We start from the raw sequence: 18,574 nt of genomic DNA on the forward strand, positions 1-18,574 counted from the left end.
TGTTGCTGTTATTTCAGACTCATCCAACCAAACCAGGTGGAACCAATTGGCCTTTTTTTTCTATACACATAAAAAGCCCTTGAATTTTCTCCATGAGTCAGTGAGTCCTTTGAAGTATTTATTACACCAAATAACACGCTGTTTATGAAACAGACCACTATTGATGCAACCGATGTAACGGGGAAAGTCATTAAAAGTCAATGGCGTGCGTGGGGCGGGCGCCGGAGCTCACAAGGCCAGTGCTTTTGATCAGGACGACGGACGCTGAGCTCAAACATTGTTAGCGCTTCCCCTCACATATTATGCCTGTGTGGGTGACGTCAATATTTTTCATGACAGTAATGCTCACGGATCACAAGGCACAAATCCACAGAGGCTAACTATTGTAATTAGTGCTCTGATGTGTGCACCACAGCCTCCCAAAAATAGAGCAAGGAGTATATCATAAAGACAAATATTAACTTGAATATATGTCAAGAATTTGCAGGGAGTCTGCTACATTCCACCCCACAACGGCGCAGACACCCTCATCAAATGAAGTGCCTGCCCTTATTCTTGGACGATATTTGAAGGCTTCCTTTGACATTTGCAGAAATTGGCAGGAAGGATCTTTTTGCGCAATGCATCTCAGATGTCGCCGGACTTGGCGTTGCCAAAACCTTTCAAGAGTTACTTGACTGGTTCATTTGTTTCAGGACAGAAGATGGATCTCACATCCTAATTGTCCTTATTGGCTCCTACTAGTCATTGATCAAGATAATGACATTTACTTAGACTGACTGGAATCAATCAAATGGTAATGAACACATACCTACTTCACATACAGAGGTGTAAATGGTGGCTCCTGCACGATAATGACATTCCGTATTTGTCAAGATAAAAAAAAAGCTGGACTGAAAATGGAATTAGTCCGCCGTGCGGTTTCACCTTTTTAAATCGAGTCTAATTTCATTCTTTTTGATTTATTACTTATTTTTATTCATGTCCACCTTTTTAAAACGAGTATTTATTGGTTATAATGCATACTACCCTTTTTTTTACTATTGTTTGATTTGATTAGGCTTTCTTCCTAACATTCCTGACAGAGCCATTGTTGTCCCCTTCAGAAAATATTGACCTTCCATCACTTTTCAAACAGTTTTCACTCAAGGTGTTTATCAGTTTTCAATCTGACAGGTTCATTTACTTCAAGACCACAATTGGAAATAAGACCCACGCAAGCCAAGACGTCCGACAAGCCTTACGGCTAGAATCCTAATTGTCCTTATTGGTTCAGTCAAGGTAATGGCATTGGGTCAGTAATTGGTAGAAGGCTGATTTGGGCTTCACAAAATGACTGTTGACATCTTGTTTGATGAGGACTAAACCCCAATCACGAAGGATTACAAACAAAGTCAAGTCAATACGATGTTCAAGGTGCAACAGTGGGCCCATGAGTCACCAGAATATATATATATATATAAAATATTATATGTAGACTACTAATAATGAAAATGCTAATAATTCCATAATGCATATGGATGCAAATGCAAAATTCTTTTTAAATCTCCACCATTATATGCAGCATAAATTGTGGATAAGAAGGCTTCATGCTCTTTGGCTTTTATTAGTAGCTTTATAGCACTCTGGCATTGCTTCACACAAATAAAGATGGATGAGCAGGGTTTGGTTCAGCTCTTTGTGTCTCCAGGGGTTACACTAAAAAGCATCGAAATCACCAATGGAAATCTGATCTGCATTTTCTGCCTCTCTTCGAGATAGGACGGAGCATACTAAGCAGTTCTCTTTTTTCCTATCAAAACATAAAGTATGTTATTTTCTTTTCTTTGAGGTCAAAGCTCTCCTCGGTGCCACTGGTTGTTTACTTCCTGCAGGTCCAGATGGCAGCGTCGTGTACAGCCCGCATGACAAAGTGTTTTATTTTGCAGCTCACTCTAAGAAGCAGCAGCAGCATTGTAAAGATACAGTAACCCGAATCCTTCACAATAGACAACATATGATGTGCTCCAAAAAGTCCAAATTCCAAAAAGCACTCACAACTGAGTTGAATCCCAAAGGAACTTTGACAAGATTCCTTTCATAAAGCCTCTACAAAAGCTGCACTGATCAATATTTTATACTGCCATGGTCTCTATTGGCCAGTATGAAAGAACCTAACGCCGCAGTTTTCCAAAGTCACGACAGACTGTGGTCATTTGAACGTCTGGCTTTTGAGGTTCCCAACTTGTTTCACAGTGTGACTCCCACTGGCGGGATCAATATTCTATCCTGTCACAGCAGGCTGCTAGATCAACACACTCCCAAATGCTTCCACGCAGGCGCACGAAATGCAATCGCATCAACTTATCGCACCGAGTCTTTCATTAAAAGCGGATCATTTCAGATAACTGTCTTAACTTGTTACAAAGAGCGCACCATCTGTCCAGCCATGTGGCGGTCGACAATTTTTTTTTTCAACACTTAAAGATGATATTGTATGCACCAGAGATCATACAAAATAAGTACCGCAAATTCCGGACTATAAACCGCACCGGACTATAAGCCGCACCAGCTAAAATTGGGGGATATTTTAGTTTTTTTCGTATATAAACCGCACACGCTCACGCGTTTTTTTACAAAGAAAGACCGTTCACAGAAAGCCTTTTTAAAGTTTTTTATAACATACTTTGACATGTCTTTTTAAACATTGCTTGTGACGAAGGGTTTAGAGCCCTTTGACGCAGGTCACCTAGCATGCATTCCTACTAAAGCTCATAATAGTCACAAGCAACACAGCCAGAATAAGCAGCAGCCATAGTAGTGTTTCAAAATAGTATTTGTGTTGTTTTTTTCTTCAAGATACCGCAGTGTATAAAAGTCATCACAAAAATCACGAAAAAAATCCTCATATAAGCCGCACCTGACTATAAGCCGCAGGGTTCAAAATTTTGGAAAAAAGTTGCGGCTTATAGTCCGGAATTTACGGTAGACTCCCATTTTTCTGAGCGTAGTACAATTAGAAATGGTAGCACCCAACAGATTCATTTCAGCAAAAGAATTGAACATGAAATGCGGACTCTGGTGGATTGTGTGTATTGAGAAGAAAAAAATTCACCTCAGCGGCCTCATTTCAGTTCAATTTCACGGGGTTGGTGTGTCACGAGATAGCACCCCAGGTTTCAGATGACAAAAGAAAGCAGTTTTCATTAGCTGCTTCCAAACCCATGTAGGGAAGGAACAGCTTCCACGCCAATCAAAAGGATGAAAAAAGACATTTACCCGCTTCGGGGATCAACACTGCAGACGTATCAGACAAAGAACTTTGGTTTTCTCGTCGATATTTGTTCCGTGTATTTTAAATCACTGCCTCTCACTTGAACAGACTGCGTTCACGGCGACTGACTAGCGGTGTCGCTAATAAACGATCCATGAATGATTCCATACCTGCGAGATGATTTATTATACGAAAAAAAAAAAACATGAAGCGTAGAAACGTGCCTTTAAGAAACACATGCAAATCATACAAGATACAATAACTACTTGGAAGTTTCACTCGTAAACATTATTTAAGCCTAATGACATCACGTGGGTTAATACAACTCGAATGAGTCATTTTATTTGACCTAATGAATCGTGGAGACTACGATTCATGTTTTTATTCTGATACGCCGGCAAAAACAACACTCATTCATCATCCCGTCGTGTTTTAAAAAAAAAAAACAGTCGCCTATCGTTTCTCAAGTGTTGACGTTGGAGCATTCGCAAGACTGCTGCGAGAAAGGCTCGGTCTTCAGTCCCCGACTAAAACAACAGAAACCCGTAAAAGCACACCAAGACAAACAGCGACTTCCCCGTAAATGAGAAAAGTAATAAAACGCCGGCTTCTTTTCACTGTTGTAAAGCCTGGCTGACAAAACAGTTATTGCTCTATTGATCCATGGATTGTACTCCCCCAGCCCACAGTGGTAATAACATCAAGTTCTTTCGACACTTACATTGATACTATTTGTGTCCAAATAAATCGCCTCCTGCTTCCAAATGACGCTCGAGACGCTTTAAAGCTCACAAGTGAGACCAAAAGACTTTTGTCATCCATCTATTTCCCATGGTTTGTCCTCATTTGGGAGCTCAGGGCCTTTGCTCGCTCAATTCAAAAGCCTGCGTCTGGCTCAATGTCAGCTCGGATCCATCCAGCTCATCAATTACCCACAGCCAGAGAAAATGGCGGCATTAACACTAAGTTCATTCACACATTTCACATCGAAGTGAATATTTTGGGGAAGGAAGCCAGTGCGGCAAATGATTGATTGGATATTTATTGATCCCCAGGGGTGGGGAAATTCACTGTGCCGCCCTCACATAATTAGCTCGGGTCAAACTTTTAGCGGCATCACTTATAAACAGTACACAGAGGCACTTCCACAAAAGCTGAGCAATTTTAATTGACTCCACTCAACAATTATTGTCACTCTAAATGTTAATGAAGGAGAGAGTGAGTCCCGCTTTCAAGCTACTCCTGATTCCGATCTGTAAAGAAGCTGACGATGTCAAATTGGGAAAAGCTCCCGTAGAATTGCACAAAGCAATACAATAAATAGTTTCGAAATAGCTGGAACTATTCGAGTAGCAATTGTTGACTGCAGGGAATAAAAAAAAAAGAAATAGGATAGCGTTAAAGCAATACTGTAAAAAAGATCAATATCACTTGAAGTGAAACACTTCTTAATTGCATATTCATGTTTGGCTGCTGTAGTTGGTGAAAACTATTTTGACTTCCCTTTCCTATCTATAAAACAAAACCCGGTCGAGCCAGTCGCTGTAACAAGTTGGCACTGTAATTAATTAGCTTATTAGATCTCAGCCACTGTTGGAAATGCGGGTTCTTTCTATCCATTTTCCACATTCTCATTTATCCTCATTAGGGTGGAGAGCAAGCTGGAGCCTCTCTTAAAAAAAAGTTTCAAGGGAGCGTGCAATTGGCATGCTGAATGCACAAATGTACGCCAGAGCGAATGAAATGTTCATTTCTCCACCCTAAGCCGTCTCCAAAGAGGCTATCATCATTTCATGACTTTTCATCTGCAGGCTGCATCTCGACCTTCCCAAAATGCAACAAACATTGATGCCCTGACCGTGGCAATAAGCTTTTTTTTTGCTTCAAATTGAGAGTTAGAGTAAATATTTCATTTGAAAACTCGATTAAACACTTTTACTCGTTGTCCAGCACGTGAAAAGTGATCATATAATTGCAAGAGTTACAAAAAAAGACTTGTTACATACCTTTGAGCTTTGTCCAGGGACATTTTTTTTCCCCAATGTGCTCCATTTTTTTACCACTCTGCACTTGGATTGCCGTTTCGGGTCTTGTACTGCGTGGAATGACATCACAGACAGTCAAAACAAGTTTGTGCGCGTGTCCAAATCTGTCAAATGACTTTCCGAATCAATGCGGATGTTTTGCTTCACACAGTCAAGTGGTGACTCGAAAAAAAATCACACTTGATTCCTTAGCATAGTTCATTTTAAAAGTCATTTCACTAAACAGAGTGAGAATTAATGTAGAGGCAAAATTGTCACTCTGCATGATGAAACTCTCCATTTAATATTAATCGTATTCAAATATGCCTATATGAAAATAGACTGATCGAAATCATTATAATTCACATAGCGAGGAAAAATGTTACTTTTTCTCTTAGTGCGATCGCCAAGGGAAAAACTAATTATCTGGATTGTTCAAATGTATTGTTCGAGTTTAAGGCGACACGAGTCTTCAAATATAAAAGCAGTCTCAAAGTAATTTCCTCAAGTGAGGACGACAAAGCTTATCTGACTATAGCTTGTGGCTGTAATGAACTTGAAATGAAACGGCTAAATGAGTCACTTCTCCCAGTTGTAGTTGCTTCTGGAGGTTTTGTTAAATGACGAAGGTCCTTGAGGGCATGGCAATTGGAGGACAGCTCCAACGTCAAAGCACAAAACTATATGGAACTGCGGCTCTGGTATGGATCAATCTCCTCCATGGATTCCAGCTAAGTCGACAATGCGCCTCTCCTACAATTGGAAAAAAATGGGAGGGTCCACGTTCATTGTCTGGGAAGCGAGTCGACTGTGTTCACTCCCACAACGGCGTGATTGCCCATTTCTACCGACACGCATCTTGTGAAAAGCACCACTTTACCATCACAGTGTCGATTTATTTCTATTTTTTGTTGATATTATTGCCACTCAGTCCGTGGCTGATAGTGTGAATGGAGCTGTCGTCTCGCTATTGCCTAAGGCTGGAGGGAAGAAAAATAAAATAAAATCCAAAACGAGCATGTTCTGTTCTTTCAGTCGGTTAAATAATCATGACAGTAGCGAGGCAAGCTTGTTCTCTCTCCCTTTGTTTGTGCTATTGGGATAATTGGACTATGACTGCTATTGCACTGCTCATTTATGATTTCGCCGATCATATTTTATTGACATTGTCTAGACCTGCGCACTCTGTGCCCTACATTATTCACAGGATGTGTTTTCTGGATCAAGCGGTGAGGCTGTCTCTTGAAATGGTATTAACATGACCTGGGATATTGTATAAAGATGCTAAAATGACATTTCCAAGTTTTGCACTTGAATAGCACCAAAGACAGACTGTGCAAAATGATTTGAACGGAATGTCAAATTTAGCATTATCCCTGCAGGGGGAGGGCAGAGGTGCTTCAAATAAACGTGCTCCCAAGATTAGCGGTTTTCTTTTCTTTTTTCGATCCCATCAGAGATGGATTAAAGATTTTAACAAACCATTGTCATACCCAAAAAAATAGAATTACCGTAATTTTCGGACTATAAGTCGCACCGGAGTATAAGTCGCACCAGCCATAAAATGCCCGAAAAAGTGAAAAAAAAAACATATATATGTATATAAGTCGCTCCTGAGTATAAGTCGCCCCCCCCCCCCCAAACTATGACAAAGAAAACGCGACTTATAGTCCGAAAATTACGGTACTGTCCCTAGGAAGAAGGATGGATTTCAGATATTTATCCCTATTTAGCATGCAATGGAATATGAGCAGCCTCTCGAAATATGAAGGGGATGTAGCTGTATAAAGTTGATACTGTATAGAGCTGAACTCTGTCGAAAATGTTTGCTTAGCATCTTTTGGCAAATATATTGAATTTTTTAAAGACAGCAAAAGCAATACATAAACAACTCGAAATTCATGGTTTATGCACTCCTGTCCCATGTGGAAAAATCTATTATTTATGGATTGCAGAAAAGCAATTCACAATGATGCATGGATAGATACAAATGTTGCTGAGCTGCACTACATACTCAGTAGTAATGTAGACATTTACATTTTCGTACTTAAAACCCAGATGGTAGGTGATAATTACTCGGCGGGTATTAAACGAAAGAGACGTATTCTTTTGATGAGTTACAAATCGGAATGTTGTCTTTTTTTTTTTTATAGAGCACCTATTCAAACACAATGTCTGAATTTTACAGCAAACTCATGGACAAATCAATAGATGACTCAAAATGAAGAAATCTTAGGTTAGGCTTAGGTGGAGAAAATGGGCCAAGAACTGGAAGAAAAGTGGTCAAGGAGGCTTCCAAGAAGCATGGAAGGCGTTGCAGGGATTTCTAGCCAATGCAGGCCTTAGATAAGGCTAAAAAGCCAAAAATATCAGGAAAAGCCAGGAACATCTGAACTTTATTTGGGTTTTATCTGCAGCACTTTAACAGGTATGTGCTGAGCTTTGCAGAAGAACAGGATCATTAAAATACATCTATTTTTAATATAACAAAAAAAATGGACAGTTCTTTAAACTGTTGGTGTGCACGGAAAATATATTTCAAAATAAATGAAGATACAAAACCTAAACAAAATAAAATACTTAAAAAGATGAGCTACAGAATTTTCGTTTTTAGATTCTCTTATTTGTAATACTGTAATTAATCCCGTGGAGGAAATTCACTTATGACTATAAGCTCTCAAGGTTAGCTGCATCTTTTGTGCTGGATTCCATGAAATCGTGCAAAGCTAACGAGTCTTTTCCGTCCGAATGTTACGGTGATGACGTCAGGAGGGAAACTGCAGTGTGCAGCCTGCTGCGATCTTGCAGGCTGATAAGCGACGGACGGGAGACGCAGCCTGCGAACGAGCGCATCTTTCCTTCCAAAAACTTCTCCGGCGCGCAAAGCAACGGGGGGAGACATGGAGAGGAGGACAAATAAGTCTTTTTTGAGTGCTGGTCCGCCGACAGCCGATGAGGAACTCGTCATCACCTCCACTTTCGGGACCCTCCTGTCCGTCGTGTACATCGTCGGGGTGTCCGGGAACGTGTACACGTTGGTGGTGATGTGTCACTCCATCCGCTTCGCGACCTCCATGTACATCTCCATCATCAACCTCGCTCTTGCTGACCTGCTCTACCTGTCCACCATCCCTTTCGTGGTGTCCACCTACTTCCTAAAGGACTGGTACTTTGGCGACGTGGGCTGCCGCGTCCTGCTCAGCCTCGATCTCTTCACCATGCACGCGAGCATCTTTACGCTGACGGTCATGTGCTCCGAGCGCTACCTGGCCGTCACCAAGCCACTGGACACGGTGCGCCGCTCCAAGAGTTACCGCAAAGCTCTGGCGTGGGGCGTGTGGCTCCTCTCCTTGCTCCTCACCGTGCCCATGATGGTCATGGTTGCCGAGACGAGCGCTAAATCGCCGGACGGCAAAGTGAAACGAATGTGCGCGCCCACATGGGCGCCGCTCGCCTACAAAGTCTACGTGACGGTTCTGTTCGGGACCAGCATCATGGCGCCGGGTCTCATTATCGGTTACCTGTACGTCAAGCTGGCGCGCACCTATTTGGAAGCCCAGCGCAAGTCGTCGGTGATCAGCAAAGGCGCAAAGCGCACGCCGAAACAAAAGGTGCTTCTTATGATCTTCACCATCGTGTTGTTGTTCTGGGCGTGTTTTCTGCCCTTTTGGATCTGGCAGCTGCTGCCTCTCTACCACGGCAAGCCGCTGAGCCTGGCCTCGAGGACGCATACCTGGATCAACTACCTGGTGGCCAGCCTCACCTACAGCAACAGCTGTATTAACCCTTTCCTCTACACGCTCCTCACCAAGAATTACAGGGAGTACCTGAAGAACAGACACAAGTATGTGTGCCAAGTCTTTGGATTAGTTTATTATTATTTATTATTATTATTTATTATTATTATTTATTATTATTAATTATTAATTATTATTATTATTATTATTATTATTATTATTATTATTATTATTATTAGCTATGAGTTTAAAAGTCAACTGGGAATTGTAGTGAAGTTTGACTTTATCACCACAGGCGGAGCTAGAGAGGGGGGCTGTGGGGGCACTGCCCCCCCAGATCATTTTGGATATTTCCCATTTTTCCATCATTGAGTGAATGGATAGGATTCATTATAAAATACATTCATATTTACATCACCAGAGAAAACATGCTTTGTGTTCATTTTAAGCAAGACTATATGCAAAACAAGACTATACCGACTGAAAAATACATATATTAGAGAAGCAACAATTAATTGAGAACCAAGAATTAATTCACATTTGTCCATTTCCGATTGATTGACTATAGTCTCGCATTTATGTTGTTGTTCTATTAAATACAGGAGCTTCTACAGGTACACCTCATCGTTTAAGCAGCGGCCACCCAGCCTGTATTCTTGGGGTCGACCAGCATCCTCCAGTAATCACTTGGAGTTTACGTCAGAGACGTTTGTCATGGGGACGTTCAAGTGATGTGGGAACCACTCGGAAGTCAAGTGGAGGGAAGGGAAGGGAAGGGTGGCGGCTTTTGAAGAAGCACAAGAGGTAGGTGGAAAGGTTGCTGCATAGAGCCAATGTCAAGTTGCTGCTGAGATGGAATGTGTGGCTATATTGATGGAAAAGGATTTGGTCAGGGAATAACCTGAAACACATCCTGTTCATGATGTTCTTTACGGACAAGCAACTAATGCTCGTCTCATCTTTAATTGATAAGGTTTTAATGACAGAAGCTTGTTGACTTGAATCAGCCTTATTAATGTATTATCATCTCAAACAGACACCTGCTATTTTAAGCATCTGAATACTCATTTTTAAAACAAACCTTGGATTGTTATTGAGCAGGGAAACGTGCAAAAGGGTAGTATGGTAAAGCTATTGTGATATAATTCTGTTCATGAAACATTCATTTTCTTTATAATACAGACACAGAATTGTGCTAAAAATGAAAAACGTGATAGAACAGGAAAATATTACTCACTGTCACACTAAAACATCTTATCCAATACAGTATATAAAATATCTTAATAATAATAATAAAACAACAAAAGAATATACACTGTTATGCACAATAATTTAAGATTTTAACAAGTAAGGTTTTTTTTTGTAGCTGGAACTCACTCAGAAATTGGAAGTGGAGCTAATATTGTGGCTATTTATTTTATTAACTTCATTTCTGAGTGCATAATTCATAAATGCAAGCGAGACAACATGAACATATTTAAATTGGAAATAAGACTGAAATAGTAGATGTCTGCTCTACTAATTGGAATATTATTTCCCCATCAAACTTGGTATCAAAAGGGACGGTTGCAGCTAATAAACTTGGTAATATGGCTTTGGGGATGATTTTCTGCGAGAGTCACTTAATAGAAAAACTTATAGCGCTACTTGCAAAGATGATTTGAACATAATGGGATGTTAAGTCACCAAGGCCACGGCGATCTGCTTCGGCCCTCATTTGAACTTGTCTACGAATACGAGCTAAATTACATTTTAAAAAGTCAATGTCCCAGATACACTTGAACTGTTAGTGTACAGACTCATGAATAAATTTATTGCCACCTATCTCTGAGTGCTTTGTGTATTCACAAAGCACAGAGGTGAAAAAAGCAGCCGCCTCTTTGCTCCAGTCACATTTATTATGTTGTCAATTTCTGGTTGGAGGAGCTCAGTGCCAAAACCTCGTTTGCCTCCTTACATAGCGTTAATAATATAATAATATATAATATAATATTGAATATATAAATTTTTGAAGAAAAAAAACAATTGGTGAATACACAAGCGCTGGACTGCAAGTATTTGGTGGCGATCAAACACAGACAGGGATTGGAGAAGAAGCAAAGATTTATTAAAAGAGTGGAAAAACACATTTTGTCTTCATAGAGTTTCCAATAATCACAGGTTAACAATCATTTGCAGTGCAAATCCAAGCTCACAACTTGATTTGTAGGTAAGAATGCAAACTGGCGTTCATTTCTAGACGGAGGTATTTGTCGGTACTTCAAAATGCCTTCGATTTCGAATAAAGCGCGGAACGTTTATCAAAATTGCTCAGGGGGAAAAAGTCCATGGAAAATAATTGAAACGCAATGACGGTTAGAAAACGTTTGACTGAAACTTTTATGGATATGCATTTGAAACTCAGTTAATCTGTCACATTGACAAAAATAAAAATGCCGTTCTGGTAGGCAAAAACGAAAGAGTCTAGTGTTGAACGCTAAATAACGATTTGGCCTATAAACGAGTCGATAGACAATACATGAAAGACAGGAACGCACGCGGCTTATAGGTTGAAGCAAAAGAGTTCTCTTTCCCCCATATTTGTTCCCCGTCTCTTCATTAAAATATTAAAAGTCACACAAAACAGTCACTTGTTTGGGATCCTGAATGGAACATAAATTGCCCTTAACACTTGAACTTCATTCAAAGTAATAATACTGCACAGTAAATGAGATTCAAACAACATCATGAAGTTGCACCACTGTGCACCCACAGAAGGAAGTCAAAGTAGCTACAAATGATTTTCTTTTCGTCCTTCATCTTTTCCCACTTGCATTCCGCAGGGCTCGACTGAAAGGGAGGACTGTGATGTCCATCCCGTCGCCCGTGGCTGCCTCAGGGCAACGCAGGGTCGGCGATGGCTTGTGTAGGGTCGCACGTAAAGGACACCGTGATGGCGTATCGGGTACCCCAAGTCACCTTCTCCACACGGTGGAGGTTCTCAGAGCCGGAGGAGAAAAAAGACACTCGACCTTGGCAAGGAGAACGGGAAACGGAGGGAGGGGGTGGGGGATAAAAATGACACTTTTAAGGAAGCGGGACAAAAAACCTTTTGAACACTTTTGGGAAGAGAACTTAATGGCCCAGACCGATAGCAATCACTGAGAAGTTGGAGCACCAAACGGCTACAAATAGAAAAGTGGCCGGAGATTCATTTGCTTTGGCTTTTTGATTTGATTTTTACAAGGATGGTAAGTTTGACATCTTTTATGGATGTCATTGCTTGAGTGAACTTGTGAATGACACGATTTTTTTTTAAATAACAAGGAAGCTCTTTAGTGTTGGAGAAATGTTCCTTGTCTGCTGTGTGCAGTGACTCGTTGCTCAAAGACGGGAAAAAAAACCTTTCCCAGTTTGTCAGATTTCCTCTTCAGGGAATATTTCATGATTTGACTTTTATGGTTTCACTTTGTGAGCTGCAGTTAGGGGGAGTGTACTGTCTCTTTTCTTCCTTTTTTTTTTTTTTGCGCAATGTGTGTTGAGGTGGAATAAGTCATAGTTTGATGTTGTTGAAAGGAAGGCATTTTCAAGGACGCAATTAGCTGCAAATATTGTAACACTGCTGAGAAAGAATTGGCAAGATACGACACGCTCCGCTTAGCGATGACAATGGCGGGATTTGCAGGAGGCGGCAAATTAGATTAGGATTGGACATACCAAAGTATTTCGTGGATTGTGACTTCACACAATAAAGTCTTTAAACGCCTGCTTAAAAAAATGGAAATAATGTGTGCGTGTGAATTTGCTTCCACCGCAGTCGCACAGTTGACTCAGCAAGGTGAAATTAATTTCCGAAGCATTTTTAATGGCTTAGCTCGGCCTTGATGACTTTGCTGCTTCAGTGTCCTGAAATATTTGTGTAAGAATATTAGTTCAGGGCCATTGGAAGTGTACTGGTTCACAAAGATGACTTTCATTTAGATGACTTGGGGTCAATGTCCCATTTACAATCATTCTTTTACTGACTGACATTAGTTTAGGCTGCTGTAGGAAAAAAAAATATGGGCAGAGACATTCATGCAAGCGTGTAAGGACTTTATGATGCCAGAAAATGAACTTTTAAAAACTTGAATATAAACTATAAAAATAACTACTTGACAATAAAGATGAAAAAAAATGCTTTACTCAAAACTATTTCACCGATTGTGCACTTTGTGATTTTGGTTGACATCAAACTGCAGACAGAAATGATGTCGCGACATTACGCAATCGATACAATCTCTCCTCTCAACAGCCACGGCCCAGCGTGAGCGTGCCTTATGGGGAGATATTTTTCTCTAAGTAACAAGTAAAAAGTCATTTCATTGTGTTCTCTACAACATGTTTTGTAATCAACAAATGGAAAAGACAAAGATAAAAATGAATTCCGTGCCATTTTCAAGAGGAATGCTATATTATTATTATTTTCCTTTAAAATGATCTGTTAATGGTTGAATAGAATTTATTTTTGAAACTGGTATTGGTAGAAAATATGATATTGAACATCCCTAGTGAGTCCATCCACCCATCATTCAGGTATTCTATCTCCCACACGCTCCTGAATGACACAGTATGTTTTAGTCATCACAAAGAGACATGATTATTATCTCAGGGACTTAATCACCGATCCAAATCAACCCCCTGCTAAGTCCAAACATAAGGGGCAATCATGTACTGTCAATGAGGTGAACTTACAAGAAGAAGAAAAAAAAAGCTAGGCTACTGCAAAATGTGTGCGAGATGTTTTAGTGATGTCTCTAAATAAACGCATCATGGAGCGGATTCTTTGACAGTTCTGTCATAAGTCAGGCTAAGAATCTAAAAGCAGCTTGTTTTAAATGACAATGTTATTTTTGGTTTGAACAACATCCATCCATCCATCAATCTCTTCTGTTCTACTACAAGTATGTGTGGCAAGGTTTGCGATTGCCGTGTCCTATTTTAGGAAGCTGTCAACAAGATGTCTCAAAAATGGTCTCCCCCTCTCAAAGGAAGACCTTTGTGGATTCTTTTCATGGCATAAATAATAATTCATTAAATTGACTTAACCGTCATTCATTTAAACTTCACCAGGCTTGTGCATTTTGGTGACTTGAAAATGATCAATTCTGGAAAATCTATTTCACCGTTGAATAAAAAAAGTACACCCTGGAAAGTATTCACATGAAATATTTAACTTCATTTGTGCGTCGTTTTAAAATATGGATGCGGTAAAAAGTACAATAAAGTTGTTTATAAATTTAAGGTCAGTCAAAAGAAATGTGTGCCATGTACTTCATAATAAAAATAAATAAAATCATCCAGCGTTATACCACAAAATAATGATGTATATAAAAATACTTGGGCATGGATAAAAGCAAAGCATGGGCTTGTGATATACAAGAAACTGCTTCAGCCCAGCATGGGGCAAACTTTCAACACGCTGCTGAGGTCACAACAATTACTGCACAGTGTTTGACTTCAGTCTGAATTCAATGCAACGTCATTTAGAATAATGCCCAAATTATTATGATGGATGTAATGCCTCCCTCCGCTTCCACGTTTGACCTGCACCTCTAAACCGTACGAGGCACTACATCATTTAGCAAGATTACGCTCGCACTATTAGATAGTCACTATAATCATTCTCTCATGAGCACTACTTGATTACCATTGTAATGGAATACGTCTCAATTCATTTGAATGAACAGTTGGTATTTACCTGCCTTTGGTTCCACTGTCTTATTGCCATTTTGGTCCATAAAGACAAATCTTCCTCCAGTGAAGTCAGAGCCATAGTCAGAAAGGTACAGAAGGGATGTGTAATCAAATGAGCCATAAGTCACCTGGGAGAAAAAAAAACGGAAAAAGATTTTTATTGAAAATATTTCATTCCAATCTATAAAATGATTTGTCACATAAATTGTTGCCCGAAACAGGCAACATGAAATAGCTAGCCGAGCATGACCAAAAGTTTACTTGGACTGTACGTCTTTCCCTGCTATGAACAAAATACAATTTGGGCTATGACACACTAATCGCTGCATGATCGATGGGAAAGCAATATGCTATCGAAAGTGTCAAAGTCAATTTACATTTTAATGAGGGTTAGCAATTACCCCTCCAAAAAAAGACGCAGGGAAGGCAAATCCTTCCCGGTTCAATTCTTTCTGTCACCCATATCCGGCAAGAATAAATGAGATGACCCATATTGACAGGGCCACACAAAACCAATATAACACTGCAAATAACCGGAATATACCGTATCATTATTGTAGTTTTTAAATAATGAAGAAATATGTGATTTCTCAATTCAATTTGAATCTTTGCAAGATATTGGCCGCGAGAAATACATTTGAAAATTAAATTAAAAGGAGGCCTCCAACATGATTTCATGCTAAATATGCAGATAAATACAAGCAGAAAGTCGATAGAGTCATTGCATTTGCACCTCAGAGCCAACATTAACATTAAATACCTTATCAATGTGCGGGTGCCAGTACTCGTCATGTTGGGTCTTAGCTATTGTAGAATTGATCCTGGAGAAGAAGGTGGGCTTGGTGAGGTACATCAGTGTTTGGTCCAAACCAAACGCCTCAGCAATTACGGATTGGATTCGCTTGCGTACGTCTCTAAAAATGAAAAGAACATGAACGTGGTTAACAAAGCTGTATATTAAATAAAATGATTCATAATTTAATGATTCATTATTATCATAAATAAATGATAGCCCATTACTAATAATACAAATTTGAACACTGTCAAATAGTTGCTTTAAAATAACAATAGCAATTGTTCACCTGTAAAGTTGAAAATCCTCTTCTGTGAACACATCCTGGATCTGTTCGCCAAAATATCTGGAATCATCATTACCAAGGAGTCTGTGAGTTTGACTAACAGGATTGTATGCGGACAAGAGTGCAAGGCAGAAGCCGCTGCTCCCAAGCGGAATCAAATTTTATTGCCAGTTCATGGCAAACGGACCTGGAGACCAAAACTCAAAAAGCAATAGGAGCCAGATTGATGACAACTTGAGAGAACCCATTTCAGCATGACGCAAGACGTTCCAGTCGTATCGTAAAAAAAGATGCAATAGTGTCCCACCTGTAAATGTTGACAAATTGTGGCCCCATTGACAATGCTCCTGAGTGCAGATCCAAGATGGAGGCCTTTTAAGGTGGGGGGAAAAAAAACACATTTAGCATTGAGGGGGAAAAAAACTGTATATATATATTTTTTTAGGATAATAATCTAGGACTGTTTAATGCAGAGAAATAGCTAAAAACCCACTATGGACATAATTGGGCCAAATGGTGTTCTGTTTCCATGCAGGTATTTGCAATTTCAAAATGTGTTCCAAGAACATCATTCATGAGAAGAAACATTAAAAATAAGTGGAGAGGAGCGCTGACTGTGCCACAATTAAAGTTCATCTCATTTTATTAGGCAATATACTCACCCCTCCCTCTGATCCAGCCAGTTGAAGTCCCCTCTCAGCCAGGCTGTTTCAAAAACACCAATAAGAATGATTTAGTTGTCCCTTCAACGCAGTGAAAATAAACGGCAAATAGAAATCAGATTGTTTTCTGTTTAGCAGTATTCACCTCCTTAGGACCTGAGATTCCTCCCTCGTCACTAGGCCGTCTGCGACGGCACGCCCGCACTTCTGAGGGGTGCATCCTGAAAAATAAAGGAACATCTTCAGATCCTGTTCTCTTTATTAGTCAATCTCCCTCTTACTTGACAATCACATCCTTTTCAAATTAAGAGCAAATGAATTACAATTACATGAAGCATTGGTGGACTCCTGCCCGTTTTTGTCCATTGTAAATTACAACTACTCCCCAGGTCCAGCACGATTATATTTATTATTGCTGAAATGTGTTAGAGTGATATTTTAATGAACGTTCACAGTCCAAATGGCTCCTCCACTGTAGCTTTAAATCTCCTATTTCGACATTGTGTATGTTGGCTGCAGTGGAGAGTAGAACATTTCTAGAGGGTAATGCAAACCTGGACATGTCTGCTGCATTGCAACGAGAATTCCAAATAAGGGACACCCATTTATTATTTATATTTGGGCATTCAATGATTTTGGGATACATGAAATTATTACATTAGTCCTTGAATATGAAGGTGGGAAAAGAGGCAAGTGGGGGTTTTGTGTGGCAGTTATTCAAGGTTGAGCCAACAGCCCCTGTCAAGACAATGACAACACCTCAGCGGGTGTCAAGGTGAAACGTATTAGACTGGGTAAAAAAAAATAAAAAAACAGTTGGTGGCCCTTTTTTTTTTTAACACTCATAAATCACAATTCTGGCATGCAGCATTGCACCAAGTTCAGGCTCACTAGGACTCCAGTTTTCTACCTTTACAAACCTGCTGCCCTCTAGTGTACACTGGGGAAACTTCAAAACCACACCCTACCAGATTGATTGATTTCCACCATTTTTTTCACAAATTATTCCATTTGATTGAATGCCATTTAATTGATCAGATGCACACTCTCTTGACAACATATTCATTCCAGGGGTGTCAAAGCAAAAGGCTCACCTGGGTAACGTTTGTAGTTCTCATAGTCTTCTGAGCACTGGACGATAAAGACCCTGGGCTTGGGGGACACATGCTCACGCTGGCTGACCAATGTTTCCGTTATGCCACTATCCAAGGACGTGACATATAGCCATGCTGCTGCCCCACACAAACAAAGACTAACCAGCAACAAAGCGGTTAGGCTTCTGGAAGTCCACCAAGCAGTGCCCTGCCGCAGTGCATTGCCCCTGACAAAAGAGATGGGGGAGAGAATCAGATTTACAAACTATTAAGTGCAAAAGAAGCCAGCAACTCAAATTTTCTACAGCTATTGATTGTACATTTTAGGTGCATCGGTTCTGGAAAGTTATATTCTAAATACAACAATAATCCACTCATAATACAAGGTGAAAATACCTGTCTGTTAATTAACTTAATGAATAGAAGCAAGGAACATCCATCCATCTATCCACCATTAAAATTTTAAATAATGATTGCAAGTTGGTATAATCGATTACAGCAGACAATAAATTGCAATATTTCCATTTCCACCCAAACGCAACCCGACGTACGCATGCGCACACGAACTACGTTGGCCCAGTTGATCATTGTTGATATAATTGATGTCACCGACAGGAATGTGGAAACCTGAAACGTATAATGTCTCATTCTGAATTCAAGTCACACGATGTCATTCAACAATACACTACATGTCATACTAACATTATATTTCTGCAAAGAAAGACCGTATCAACGTTAACTAAAGCTGAAAAGAGGTTATTGGCTCACCTTTTGATTTTCTTCCCTATCTCTGTAGAATTCAGGCCTTTCGCATTTCGCTGTCGTACTGGCGCCATTAAAATTGTAGCCTGTCGTTTTGCTTTCTAAACACGCTGTCATGAAAGAATATTGTGCTTGCTTTGACTGCTAATCATTCTATAAACATTGCTTAGCAGCCGCGCCACGAGCACCCGAATCCTTTTCTATTTCCGGTTTGGCGCGCGTTAGACATCATGATTGGGTCGTATGAA

At 40.0% G+C, this 18,574-nt stretch overlaps 2 protein-coding genes across 30 annotated transcripts in view; one reads left to right on the forward strand and one right to left on the reverse strand.

Moving 5' to 3' along the window:
* Positions 1–18,554, reverse strand: part of uts2r2 (urotensin-2 receptor 2) — a 49,690-nt gene extending 31,136 nt beyond the window's left edge. For 28 of the 29 annotated variants that reach the window (XR_009718716.1, XR_009718711.1, XR_009718710.1 and 25 more), the window contains exons 1-9: positions 18,333–18,554; positions 17,565–17,791; positions 16,616–16,691; positions 16,471–16,513; positions 16,116–16,180; positions 15,812–15,868; positions 15,490–15,643; positions 14,734–14,857; positions 5,260–5,348 (exon numbers count right to left, since the gene is read on the reverse strand). Coding sequence is in view for 1 of the 29 variants with exons in the window: in XM_061304517.1 (XP_061160501.1) it covers positions 11,889–12,025; positions 14,734–14,857; positions 15,490–15,643; positions 15,812–15,868; positions 16,116–16,180; positions 16,471–16,513; positions 16,616–16,691; positions 17,565–17,791; positions 18,333–18,400 (951 nt within the window). In the remaining 28 variants the exon portion in view is untranslated. Of the gene's footprint in view, positions 1–5,259; positions 5,349–11,099; positions 12,026–14,733; positions 14,858–15,489; positions 15,644–15,811; positions 15,869–16,115; positions 16,181–16,470; positions 16,514–16,615; positions 16,692–17,564; positions 17,792–18,332 lie in introns of those variants that run through there. The other variant, XM_061304517.1, reaches the window with a different exon arrangement.
* On the forward strand, positions 8,070–11,975 carry LOC133171280 (urotensin-2 receptor). Its single transcript, XM_061304515.1, has 3 exons — positions 8,070–9,121; positions 9,617–9,818; positions 11,837–11,975. Exons 1-2 carry the CDS (start codon positions 8,178–8,180, stop codon positions 9,744–9,746), a joined length of 1,074 nt encoding a protein of 357 aa, XP_061160499.1. The 5' UTR covers positions 8,070–8,177; the 3' UTR covers positions 9,747–9,818; positions 11,837–11,975.
* Positions 18,555–18,574: the final 20 nt, after the last annotated feature.

Source organism: Syngnathus typhle, linkage group LG18 (assembly GCF_033458585.1).
Source record: "Syngnathus typhle isolate RoL2023-S1 ecotype Sweden linkage group LG18, RoL_Styp_1.0, whole genome shotgun sequence".
Taxonomy (NCBI): Eukaryota; Metazoa; Chordata; class Actinopteri; order Syngnathiformes; family Syngnathidae; genus Syngnathus; species Syngnathus typhle.

Bases quoted from the DNA above. Each gene is read 5' to 3' on its own strand.
- LOC133171280 (XM_061304515.1), top strand. From the start codon at position 8,178: ATGGAGAGGAGGACAAATAAGTCTTTTTTGAGTGCTGGTCCGCCGACA. The intron at 9,122-9,616 runs GTATGTGTGCCA...TATTAAATACAG, and splicing joins TACCTGAAGAACAGACACAA to GAGCTTCTACAGGTACACCT.